Source organism: Perca flavescens, chromosome 20, assembly GCF_004354835.1.
Source record: "Perca flavescens isolate YP-PL-M2 chromosome 20, PFLA_1.0, whole genome shotgun sequence".
In the NCBI taxonomy this organism is placed as follows: Eukaryota; Metazoa; Chordata; class Actinopteri; order Perciformes; family Percidae; genus Perca; species Perca flavescens.
This window is the reverse complement of record NC_041350.1, coordinates 10,874,058-10,887,068: the sequence shown is the minus strand read 5'-3', so window position 1 is coordinate 10,887,068 and position 13,011 is coordinate 10,874,058. Positions and strand designations below refer to the sequence as shown.

The 13,011-nt window shown below is 43.0% G+C and overlaps 1 protein-coding gene across 1 annotated transcript in view; it reads right to left on the bottom strand.

The window, feature by feature from the left end:
* Nucleotides 1-814: 814 nt before the first annotated feature.
* LOC114547006 (fibronectin type III domain-containing protein 5) overlaps nucleotides 815-13,011 on the bottom strand; it is a 28,684-nt gene continuing 16,487 nt past the window's right edge. Inside the window, 4 exon segments of the mRNA XM_075447407.1 lie at nucleotides 815-1,984; nucleotides 2,447-2,580; nucleotides 2,746-2,835; nucleotides 12,104-12,302. Of these exon segments, the coding sequence (XP_075303522.1) occupies nucleotides 1,925-1,984; nucleotides 2,447-2,580; nucleotides 2,746-2,835; nucleotides 12,104-12,302 (483 nt within the window). The 3' untranslated portion in view covers nucleotides 815-1,924.

Here is a 13,011-nt window from a genome sequence, read left to right as displayed (position 1 = left end):
AAATGTATTTACACATTCAACGTCAACCATTTTTTCCCGATTTTCAATCTTACCTCAGCTCGGTCTGAACGTCATCTGTAATGTTTCCTTTTGCTTTGCACACACAGTTAAATATTATGCGAAAGCTAATGATTGACTCAATAATATGACTCAAATGTGAGATACAGGGCTTTTCCATCTTATTAGATAAATCATAAGATACAATTATTTTTAAGGCAGAACTACTGAGTTTGAACCAGCCCTCAAATACACTATTTGCGTTCTTCAAACAAGTTCCCTTGCGGTACACAGTGCACAGAACCGTATATGGCAACAGTGGATCCCTTATCGCTATTCTTAGTCTCCTCAACATGGAGTTTCAACGCAAAATGTTCACTCTGATTTGTGAAAAAGTCTTGATAGAAGCCCTTGTGTCTTGGTGACATCTGTTCAGGATGTCGTAAGGAAGTCTCTGGGTGGAATTTTGGGCCCATAAAAAGTTTTTTTTTTCTCCATGTTCTCAATCAGAAACTTAAGTTTTTACAACAGCGCTGAAAGACTTTCCTCTAAAAGGTCAGGAGAGGGGTCACCTGCAAATGAAGCTCAGGGTTAATTCCCTCAATATTCAATGTGCAGTTTGTTCATCTGTCTGAACATTGCATGCCGGGAGGTCAAGTTTTGGACGAACAGGCTACAGAGTTTGAGTCCTTGCTTCCGTGCTTATTGCTGATATAAGGGATCTCTTCAGTGTCTCTGCAGAAGCCACTTCTCCATAGACATCCATAGAGTCCAGTCCCTTTTTTTATAGTCCTTTAATTAGATGAATGCACTCCATTATGACATTATGCTTTGAAATTCAACACCCTCAAACAGAAAGACACAAGGGAATACTAAAGGGCTCGTCCTGGATGTGGAATGTAACATTTCAGAAATCCATAATAAAAGCATAAAAGAAGTTAGACGACAAACGCAAATGTGACCAAAATGATACCACAGCTGGCCTGGTTACACACTTCACTGTATACATGTGTTCTGATCAGAGATGCCTTTCAATATTAGTGAATTACTTTTTGTCTTTTCTGACAAATTGGGTGATTCAGCTCCGGTGGTGAGCCGAGATATCCCTCTAAAGCTGCTAATGGCGTCATCACAGTACATGTAAGAAATGGCTCCTAAATCAGCCAGGTGGAGTCTGGATTCCCTGAGGGGGGAAATGAGCTTGCCAGAATGAAAACATTTCCCACAGGAGTTTCCTAGCCTGAGGGGGGGATCTAAAAAAAAAAAAAAAATAGATACCAGGACAACAGGACTGCTCTGGTGGCACCTTGTTAAAAGTAAAATAAGTAAAAGTACAGTAATACACATGAATGGTCTACAGTGTCTACCTTCAATTCAGAGAGCATATAAAACATTATGAAGAAAATAAGGTGTAGAAGATTAAAGTACAGGAGACGATTTAAACAAAGTGGATGCATCTTAGAGCCACCCAGTAATTGGAAATGTCCAGGTTTGTGGTTGTTTATAATGCACTGAAAGACGGTGAGAAGAAAGAGGTGACAGAGAGAGAGAGAGAATGAAAAGGTCTCTGGCTTTGGTCCCTGGGGTTGGTTTTTCTCCACCACCGGAGCCATTTGGCCCTAATCTCTGCTGCCCCGTGGCACAGTACAGTAGTTTGTTGTTATTGAGCACGGAGCAGCCTCTGAACTCTCGCCACAGTCACTCTGCTGCAGACTCTGCTCTCAGACCAGCTCCGGCCAGGTCGTGCCTGACCCCCAGAGTCACGCAGCTTCACTCCAGCGGCAGGCCCCGTGCCAAAAGAGAGTAAGCGCTGCCGAGGGGCCCACAGTCCTAGCCTCATCCTGGCAAGCAGATGGGCCTGTAAAAAGGGGCCTGCTTGCTTGTGAGAACACAAAGTCTTTTAGATAAAGAGAAGATTTTCTGGCAGTCACACCTCGATGATGTTGACAGATGGCATTCTATTGTTGTTGTTGTTGTTCTTGGGGAACTGAGGGAGAAAAGAGGAAGATGACAGGTATGAGAAGGCTGAAGGACCCACAGGAATCATACATGAAGGTCTTCAGTGAGCATGAGGATGCCTCTGTGCTCATGTCCTAAAAGCAAGAGAGTGAAAAGGGATATGGATTTATTTTGACTTGGGTTCTGCACTGGTTTGAGGGCAGGAAATGGATATGGTATGGGGCTCTGTGCGTCTGTCAAAAAAAGAACTTATTAGAAGCCATGACTAGTGTTTTTTTTTTTTTTATTTGAAGGTTGCAAAGTCATGCACACAATGGTGCCATGTTAAAGCAGTGTTTAGCATAAGCCTGAAGCCAAGTTTCAGATGACACTATAATTGTGCATGAGGCGTCAGAGGAAAAAAGTCTAGAAGTGGCCGGGGGACCATTCACCTGCCCGGCGCCGCTGTGGGGGAGGCACCCGGGGGGGTGGAGGAGGGGGTGGGTTATACCTTACTGCGCAACAGCCCCCCTGTCGGATGTTCAGGAGTGCTGCACTCAGAGGAGTTTTTGGCTTTGTCCTTGTTGTTGTTGGGCTCGTTGTCTTTGATTATGTCGTACTGGCGACAGAAGAGAGCGATCACACCTGGGAGGAGAGGCAGAGTGTACTCATGATCAGCCGACTCTGGTTAAAACACAAATGAACGCTCCTGCTTTTGTTATTTTTTTCTGTTGTTTTGAGTTAAGATTCCCATGGTACGCTGTGTGTGAAGCTGTGCCATCCTGGTTTAATAAACAGTTTTGTCCTCACCTGCCCACATGATAAGTACCACCACGATGATGATGAGCTCCCCCGCCCTCAGCTGGGTGGACTGGCCCACTTCTTCCATCGTCACTTCGTCTGAAGGAGTCAAGGGGCAACATATTTAACTGACTATCAGTGGAAGTGGGTTATGATTGACAAGAAATGTACAATTATGTACAATAAATGAAACATTCGGTTCGCCTGGTTTCCTTGTGTTATAATGCTTGTTGACCTCAACCCTGTTATGCACAATCAAGTTATAGACATCATTTCTTTTCAGGACAACCTGGGCTGTCAGGATATGTATGCTGCAGGGACGTCACATGAATGTATGAATCGTTATATGACTATAAAGACAAAAGAAAAAAACTAAACAGAAATTGCATCTCACAGAAATGTATTGAAATCACACAGAGAACAATAATGGCTAGGACTTTGAGCTTTTGAAAAGTGTTCTCCCATGTCTTGGCAATCAGGGGAAACAGAAACACTGTAACTAACAATATAAGTAAAATGTTTTCTTTTTCTCTCCAGAAAAGTCCATGCGCTTTTATCCAAAAAGTCAATTGTGCCATCTCCAATGCATTTCCTGTCTGCTGTGACATCAGGAGGCCAAATCACACTCATTTAACACACACACACACACACACACACACACACACACACACACACACACACACACACACACACACACACACACACACACACACAGGCCCTGCTGCTTGTATCAGGTTAGGGTTAGGCTATGTGTTGGCTGAGCGAGCTGCCTTTCTCCGGACACATCACTTCATGTTCATTTCTCTGTCAATAAGTCACATAGTATGATGATGGACTGTTTTATAACTGTAGGTCTAGTTCGTGTCAATTCAATTTACACATAAAAAAGTCACATCAAATAGCCTATGTAAAAACCCGAGAAAAACTATTCATCCATACTCAATGTGCCCTGGGGCCACGCCTTAGGCTACAATACTATACAAATGCACAAATGAAAACCTATGCATTATTTATTTCATTTAAGCTGTTATATCATTATTTCAGATGATTTGTTTCAAGTTTGGAACTATGGTTTGGAATAGGGAATGGGACGGAGTCTTTGCGATTGCCGCTGCCGTAAAACGCCAAAGAAGAAGAAGATTATCAGAAAGACAGCGTCTGATTGGTCGACACACTATAAGCCCAGGAAATTCAGGAAGTCATCATGATGGCCAGAAAGAAACAGAAAAAAAGACTAAATAATAACCGTTCACTTGTGGATATATCGTTCTGAAATTATTGTGGAAAGTTTTTAAAAAGACAGTGAAGTTAGGCCGGATAACAAAGCATCTGGAAGGGCTAATAAGATCAAACAGAAGCCCTCCAGATGTTATAGCCTTCAGGCTAAACAAACAGAACGACGCTAAGCTTGAAGCGATGCGGAGATATAACGTTAGGAGATTACGTAACGTGATTAATGGATTCATCATTATGGATTTACAAAGACACTGTAGTTCCAGGCTGGATGAAGACACTAAAAGGCCCACGGTCGCAAAAAGGAAGACCTCGTTGAAACGGCGCTTTTAAACAAAAGTAAGTCTTGATCACTGTATTGACCTGGAGATATTGAATATGACATCAAAGGTGTAATTGTAGATTTTTAGGCCTTTATTTGACAGGACAGCTTAGACTGAAAGGGGAGAGAGAGGGGGAATGACTTGCAACAAAGGGTTGCAGACCGGAATTCAACCCGCGACCGCTGCGGCGAGGACCGAGCCTCTGTAGCCTACCAGGTGAGCTGCCCAGGCGCCCCATAAAAAGGTGTAATTGTTGACGTTTACGACATCGTCAGGTGGTTAACGGCGACTTTTTTATAAATTAAATTGTCTCTTGATGTTGTCAACATTATTAACATAACATATTGTGCCGTTGTCTGTCTCAGATGGACTTGCCCTAAAGTTGAGATCATTATTCCCTCACTCTCGTTATAGGCTGTTCTGCACTGAGGTGGTAGGCCTATAGCTAGTGTTTAAAGTCTTGAGTCAAGGTGTTGTTTGGAAGACGAGGAGCTCATTGGCTTTGAACTGCAACATTATTCAACGTATCAGCAAAATAGTTTCTTATAAAATCAGGATTTTCACTGAGTCTAATGACCTACACTTCAGTCATGCTGAGCTTGGAGGCAAATACGTCAGCATCACTGTGTAATACGAATCGCAAGGTTGCTCTATCACAGAATGAGCACAAATCCTGTGCATGATATAAAAACTTTGCATCAACCATCTCCTCTGAGGTAAAACGGTTGACAGGTCGGGGTGCTGTGATCAGAGATGAGGTTTGTAATGTGAACAACTTCAGAATTTGTGACACGGCTGATATAACATTCAGATATCAAACGGTAAACAACTTCTGAAATCCATTTCTTACTCCAATAGCAATTAAGGGACTGTATATCAGGAATGTGTGTGTGTGTGTGTGTGTTTGTGTGTGTGTATAGTTAGCTGGATTGCATGACTGAACTTTTTCTCAACGCAAATTTTGATTTAATTTCAGCCTTCCCCTGTGAGACCAATATATGATAATTTGTTTTAGAAACACAGAATACATTGCCATAAATTTGACAATTGCTAATTCCACTTCTTATAGACCCATTGGTGGCTATTGTAAAAACAATTATTTCCATGAATATATCAAAGGTACAATATGCAGTGTTATCCTAAAAAGACAATGTAAAGACTAACACAATAACAATCCCTCTCAATCATCACTTATGACCCACTAGAAGTGTGTGGCGGTGTGTATATTTTCAAATGATGGGGGGAGGGTGTCGTATTTTTAAGTCAAGGGGGACGTCCAAAGAAATTATTAAGTAATGTAGGGGAGAGGAAATATGAGATTCAGTCCTCCTCCAGTCCCCTCCCCAATAACTTTTGTACAGTCCCTAAAGAAGACTAAACTGCAGTCTGCACACTGGGACATTACTATCTCTGCAAACTTGAATAATACGCTATTAATGCTGTTAACTGTTTTATAGACAGGCTTACAAACTACTTCATGGTCATATTTTTTTAATTGGATCATTAACATTTTCACTGCACCTGCTAAATATCTGATCACGCAACCATACGTACTGAGTGTCTTGGATATCTGCAAACAGCACGCTTCTTTAACTTTGATTGTGTGTTCAATGTTGTAGTAGGGGCTACTCCAACAACTTGCTCGACGTCATAATTTGATCAGTTCTTTAACGTTCAACCATTTTTGAGTTATTGCATTTGCTTCTGCTCCATAATCACGAGCAAATGCAGAGAGAATGGAGAATTCACTTCCTTTTGTTTCCCAATTCTCGCCGTTTTTGGCGGCACCCCGGTAGGGCACCTTACCTCCATCAATATGGATTTAAATCATCCTTTTCTGCTGTTGCTGAGAGGATAACATTCCTCTTTCTTTCTGTCTTTGCTTACGGAGTTCTCAGCGCAGAACTATACTTTTCAGTCACTGTATCCACCTAGGGTTTCATTGACGTACTCTTTTATTTGAGACCGTTGCAGTTCAAGGTCTACATTCTTCTTACTCTAGAGATCTGAAACTTCCTCAAAGTCCTCTGTTGTTGAGGGTCGGTGTCACCACTTCACAGCGGTCTTATTCCCTGAATGTTCTGTGAATCAAGGGCTATTACCCATTCTGATCTCAGTCTAGACTCTGCACATCCATAAAGAATACTGCCACTTGTCAGCTTCTCCTGGCGTCGCCATTATGTCTTAAATTACATGTGCAGCAAATTAAATGGCAGGGAGGTGAAGCACAGGGGGGTTTAAGGCAGCAGTAAATTAAGTGATGATTTTCAAAAGACTGACTCCATACAGACAGGCATCACACAGCCAGACACTTGCATGCATGAGCAGCTATAGAGATGTATTTTCTGTGATCGCTAATAGGGCTGATTCTGTGAGCGCCCGATGGAGTCAAAAGATCACAGAGAGGCAGAACATGAAGAGAACAGTTAAGGCTTCATTTAGGCCACTGGGGATCTTTCGTACTGGCGCGATGGAGAGACAAAGCAATGAAAATAAGTTAATCGCGGCACTCAGGATCACCCGCCTCATTTAAATTCCATCATCATATTTTAAAAGTATTGTTGTATGATCAGAAGAAATATCAGAGAGAGAAGTACGTGTTATCTCGTTGTTTGCAGCAGTAGATGCCTGAAGGTTTCTATCGAACAAAGCAGCACACTGTAGTAACCTTTTTGTGTTTGTGGAAGTCAGAGGCTTGATGTGAAGTTCAGCGCAGCGTAGAGAGGGCTCCTATCCTTTCATTAGATGCAGCGAGGTGACATTTGGATGGCCCCGTGTGGCAGGAACCCCATGCTCCAGTAGCTTTTAGCAACAAGCAATTCTGCTGATCGATTGGCCTTTGTTGCCCAGTATTAACTAATCAAAGCACAACATCTCAGGGCGCCTGACACTGTTGCCAGCCGGCCTCTCTGGGGCTAACTCGTCAGCTGGAACACCTCTGATGCATGCTGACCATTCGCTCAACGAGGTTTTATGAATGAACCGCTTTAAAGTTCAATTTACTTTTAAGTTTTAAGCGCACAACTTCAGACAAGGGGAGACTAATGGCGCATCTCACGGCACGTCTCCACTCAACTCGACTCGCTCTTTTTTGCTTTTCCATTACCAGAAGTTGTGGATAGTACCTGGTACTTTTTTTTTTGGTACCACCTTGGTCGATGTTCCGAGCAAGCTGAGCTGGTACTAGAAGGTGGAGTTAAAACACCGCAGACCACTGATCGGTCAGAGAGAATCATCACGCGTGGGACATAAGACATTCTGCAGAAATCCGCCATTTCTAAATAACCATTTTTTGTATTCCCTCGCCCCAGAGTTTAATAAATGGCAGCCTGCAAAACTACGCCGTGCGCTACGTACACTAGTGCCTTACAATCGTCAAAGTGCAGACATTAGGCTCGTTGGAGATGAACTGCGCCTCGCCTGTAAAGTAGACGAGAGCAGGCGGCAGCAGCCGGGGGCCGGTGACAAAAGTCCGCTCTCAAGTCGGACAGTTTTCCAGCTGATTCCAGCAGCCTTCAGGCTGAACAGGAAGTGACACAAACACTGTGGTCCGATTCCGATTTAATAAAATGTTATCAGACCCATATATCAGCTCCTACACAGTCTCCAGTTGATTTTATTATGACAGAGTAGCTGTCAAAATTCTCTACATGTGATCTGTTGCTGATTTTAATTATCAACAGACTGTAGATGATCCATAATCTCAACAGATTTAGTCTCTCTGACTTCTAAACCTAACTATCAGCCTCACAACATGTGTTCTGTACAGAATAAGCCTTTAAATCAGACAAATGGCAGTTAAAATCCCTCCGATTCAAAATCAATAAAAAGTTTATATAAACATCATCATGTTGAGTTGATTCTGAACCAATCAGCTGTTCGATCAGCTGAGAGGCCGGCGTTTCCCAGCATGCACTGGGTCCGCCTGCGTCCGCCTGGCTCTTGCAGTTGGTGAAAAGCAAGGGGGTAAGCTTCGCTTCAGAACTCGAGCCATCTATGGCGCCATTTTGTTGCTAACTGGCCATCACCTCCTGTTAGTAATTCCGCTGACCGCCATTTTTTTTTTTACGTCACTTTACTGTGAATAACTTTACATCAGAATCGTTTAAAGACTCTATTTGTCCGTTGTTTAGTTCCAAAGAAACACGACAATGTATAAAAGGCTTCATTACCTTGTACCTCACGTTATGGCTCCGTAGCAGACGTTTTTGTAAAAATAGGCTAACGATTGGGTCATAACCAAGTGACTTACTGTCGTACAGTAGAGGAATTACCGTATAGTACAGGAGAAGCTCGAAGGCAGTTTTGACTTACATTAGGTTTAATTACTAATGTTAACTAGCATGTTAATTAGCAATAATTAGCCTGTGCCCATGTTATCTCCTTACATATACCTACGCTCTCCGTATCTGTAAGATTGGGAATGATTGAGATTTCTCTCGGCACAGCTACGAGAAGACTTACAACTTTCAGACACGTTGCTCACGTCACAATAGGCTCGTTCGAGATGAGCCAGATCTGCGCAGAATCGATCACCGGCAATCGCCGCCCAATGCATGCCGGTTAGATTCTTGTCCGACTTGATCCCGACTTGCTCTGACGTCATGCACACGATAATCTCACGAGACCAAGGCGGCCGCAGTTCTGAGACGCAGGTAGCGCAGTTGCTTTTCACCAACTGCAAGAGCCAGGCGGACGCAGGTGGACCCAGTGCATGCTGGGAAACGCCGGCCTCACAGCTGATCGAACAGCTGATTGGTGCAGAATCGACTCAACATGATGATGTTTATATAAACTTTTTATTGATTTTGAATCGGAGGGATTTTAACTGCCATTTGTCTGATTTAAAGGCTTATTCTGTACAGAACACATGTTGTGAGGCTGATAGTTAGGTTTAGAAGTCAGAGAGACTAAATCTGTTGAGATTATGGATCATCCGCCTGCTCTCGTCTACTTTACAGGCGAGGCGCAGTTCATCTCCAACGAGCCTACTGCTTCTAATAGCCTTCACTGGTCTCCGTCCAGAGCAACGGGGTCTATTGGTCCATTATATACTGTCTATGGTGAAAAGCAACTGCGCTACCTGCGTCCCAGAACTGCGGCCGCCTTGGTCTCGTGAGATTATCGTTGCCCACGTGTGCATGACGTCAGAGCAAGTCGGGATCAAGTCGGGATCAAGTTGGACACAAATCTAACCGGCATGCATTGGCCGCCGATCGCCGGTGATCGATTCTGCGCAGATCTGGCTCATCTCGAATGAGCCTAATGTTGCCGATGAAATGATTCAGCGAGCGTCGCATTGACGATGATGTCACGGCAGTTTCACATGCCGTTACTGTGGCAATCAGCTGAGAATCCCATCTACCCTTGATTTTCCATGTTTGTGTGTCTAGCATTTCAGACTCAACCTTTTGCTCTTTCTACTAATATCAGCATGATATGGCAGAACAGAATGGCTGAGCAGTCGAGCGAGGACGGTGAAAACCTCCCTTTTCTTCTAGGAAATTCGCCTGTTGTATCGGGACAATGGTCAACGGCTGTACTGAGAGACTGTCTCTCCCACACTCTCTACCCGGTGCAATTATCGGCAGTAAAAGACTAACTTTATTTTTCCCTTTTGGACTCATTTTGTGCTGCAGTCCTTTCCAATAACCATTAAACACTTTTGTTGTCATCCATTTGCAGAATGATGAGGGGGTATTACCACATTGAATCATCATTTTAATCTCTTAAGAATAGTGGAGAAGTAAAAATGATTAGTGATCACCTGTGCAATTCGTCACCTGTGTTATTCGTCTACCTAGTTGGAAAAAAAAACCCGACAAGTCATGTAAATAAAGCGCTTCAGTATAAAAGCCCAACATATCCTGGTAGATTTAAACAAGTCACTGTCTCGCTTTTCTCAACTTAAACAAAATCTGCTCATCTGTCATCAGAAGAGCTCATTGTTCCAATGTAGCTAAGCTAATTAAACGGACATCCTTGAGCAGGCGATGCAAATGAGGATGTGTGGCGTTGAGCTAAACTGTGAAGATGTTGTGTAAGAGTGAAGGGTGATGAATCGCAGACCTGCTCTCTGTGGAGACTTGCTTTGTGAAACGTGTTCATGGTGGGAAATGTGTGGAAGTGCGGAGAAATCTCTTTCGCTTTGCAGCGGGTAGGGACTTTACGGGCTGTGTGTGTGTTTGTGTGTGCGTGCGTGTGTGTGTTCCTGAACTGAGTCGAAGTGCTGTTACCATAGAGGCATCAACTGCATTTGATTCAACGACCTCATTTAAAAAAACTGGAAGGTCGCCCTCCATACTACTCTCATGCTTGTATATGAAGCTACTGGCCAGCCGGCTAACTTACTGTAACTTAGCATAAAGACTGGAAGTAGCTAGCCTGGGTCTATATAAAATATATATATATATATATATATATATATATCTATATATATATATATATATATATATATATATATATATATATAGATATATATATATATATATAGATATAAGCACCTTTTTAAAGCTCACTAATTAATCCATTTAATCCGTACAAAAACCAAAGTGTAAAAACAACTACTTTTTGTTTTATTTCTTGTCCAAGCCAAGAAAAGGGGAATTATTGTTTTTTACACTCCGTTTTTTTTGTATGGATTAAACAAACAAGATACAACTTGTTAATTAGTGAGCTTTAGAAGTGGTAGGTGGATTTTGTAATCTACGGACAGAGCCAGGCTAGCAGTTTCCCTTTGTTTTCAGTCTTTATGCTAAGCTAAGTTAGCTGGCTGCCGGCAGTAGCTTCATGTTTCTACTCTCTGAAAGAATGTGAATGTCTAACTTTAAGAGCTTTACTATAAGGAGTGTATCATTTTCCTGTTGCCACTACCCCTTATACAAATTGAATTACCACTCTCAATATAACTTACATACAGTTTTTGTTTTCTTGTCTCATTGTTCGCCTGAATGTGGGTTTGTGGTTAAGAGGCACTGCTGTTTATTTCTGTGTTTTGTGCATGAATTGGAGCCACAGTTCTGGCTTGACGGCTTTTGCAAACGGCAGGAGAGAGAATCATATCTGCAACGTCGAGGAAACACTCATGTGCATACTACCCAAAAGGATGAAATCTGAAAACAAAAATGTGGATGCTGTGCAGTTATTGATTTCTGTAAAATCTTTCCCTCACAGACCCAACACACAGACCACACCGCCTGTGCTAATAAGGCCTCAGTGGTGAGAAGAACATGTCTTCAGTGCTCTGCAATGATTGCATTTATATTCAATATGTTTCTGCCAGCCCACTGGCCGCCATAACACAAGTAAGAATGGAAGTTTAGCTCACATGAGAGATGAGTGTGAAAGAGAGTAGGGATAGATGGAGCAGGGTTTCAGCCAAAAGCACATCGATTCGCCATCCCTCGCAGGTCTGACTGCTTCCTCTTCGTGTCTGATGAATGCCTCTCTCGATTTTGGTTTACTGTGCACTCGTGCTGGGTGCATTCAGGGTGAGGCCCGCAGAGGCACATCAATACACAATGAAGTATGGACCCCCCCTCTGCATTTTTAATTTTGAGTTGTGGTCAGCGGCTGCGAGCTTTGGGAGCACTCTGTTGTAAAAATTCATTTCACGCTTTGCGCGTCTATTGATTTTTTTTTATTGGTCTTAAGACAAAATCAGTCAAGATATTGTCAAAGGCCAAGTCCCCTCTGCACACACTGTGTAGTTTTTTTCTTTTCCTTTAAGTGTGGATATGTTGGATGACTGAGCAAGCATTCGTGTGTGTGTGTGTGTGTATGGTGTGTGTTTTGTCTTGGTGCCACTTTACCTTTACTCTTAGAGGCCTGAGTCTCGGCCTCCTTCGGCGTTCGGAAGCGCAAAGTTTCGCTCAGCGGGCTCGTCCCAGACATGCTGATGGACTGGACGTGCACAATGTAGTCTGTCTCTTCCTCCAAGTCCCATAATGCACAGGAGCGGGTGGTGGTGTTGACTTCCTGGATGAATCGCAGCATGCGCACGTCTTTCTTCTGTTTGAGCACAGTACGACAAGAGAGGATGGTGAGCATTGTTTGCGGCAGGGCGACAGAGGTTTTGTCTTCCGTCATCATGCTGTCCAACAGTGGTGTATACATTCACTAAGGGGCGGTTGTGAAAACAAAAAGGGCACCACCCACCATGTACAGTAGAGGTATATGATTAGGCTGTAAATTGCAGAAGAAGAATGACAATTTAGCTAACTAGAGGGCCGCTCAAGAGGCCTTCTGGTGACATTGTGGCAAAGATGTTTCGAAGTACCCTTTTAGTGGCCTTCAAGTGCAGTCGGAATGTCAATCTTTTTTTTTAAGATTATTTTTTCTTTATTCGATAGGACAGCTAGGTGAGAAAGGGGAGAAGACATTCAGGAAATTGTCACAGGTTGGACTCGAACCCTGGACCTCTGCGTCGAGGCATACACCTCTCAGTATATGTGCGCCTCCTCTACCACTGACCCAATCCGGTCCACAGAATGCTGAAATCTTTTCTGACGGAAAACAGTAATTGTGAAATATAAAGCCTACTGTGCTTTGTTGGGGAGTTTAAGAACACAACAGGATGTCGCCAAAAGTGAATAAGCGAATTTCCCTAAAAATCAACTGCTGTGAAATTTATCTATTTATTATCTATTTCCTCTGCAGACACACACACACACACACACACACACACACCCACACACACACACACACACACACACACACA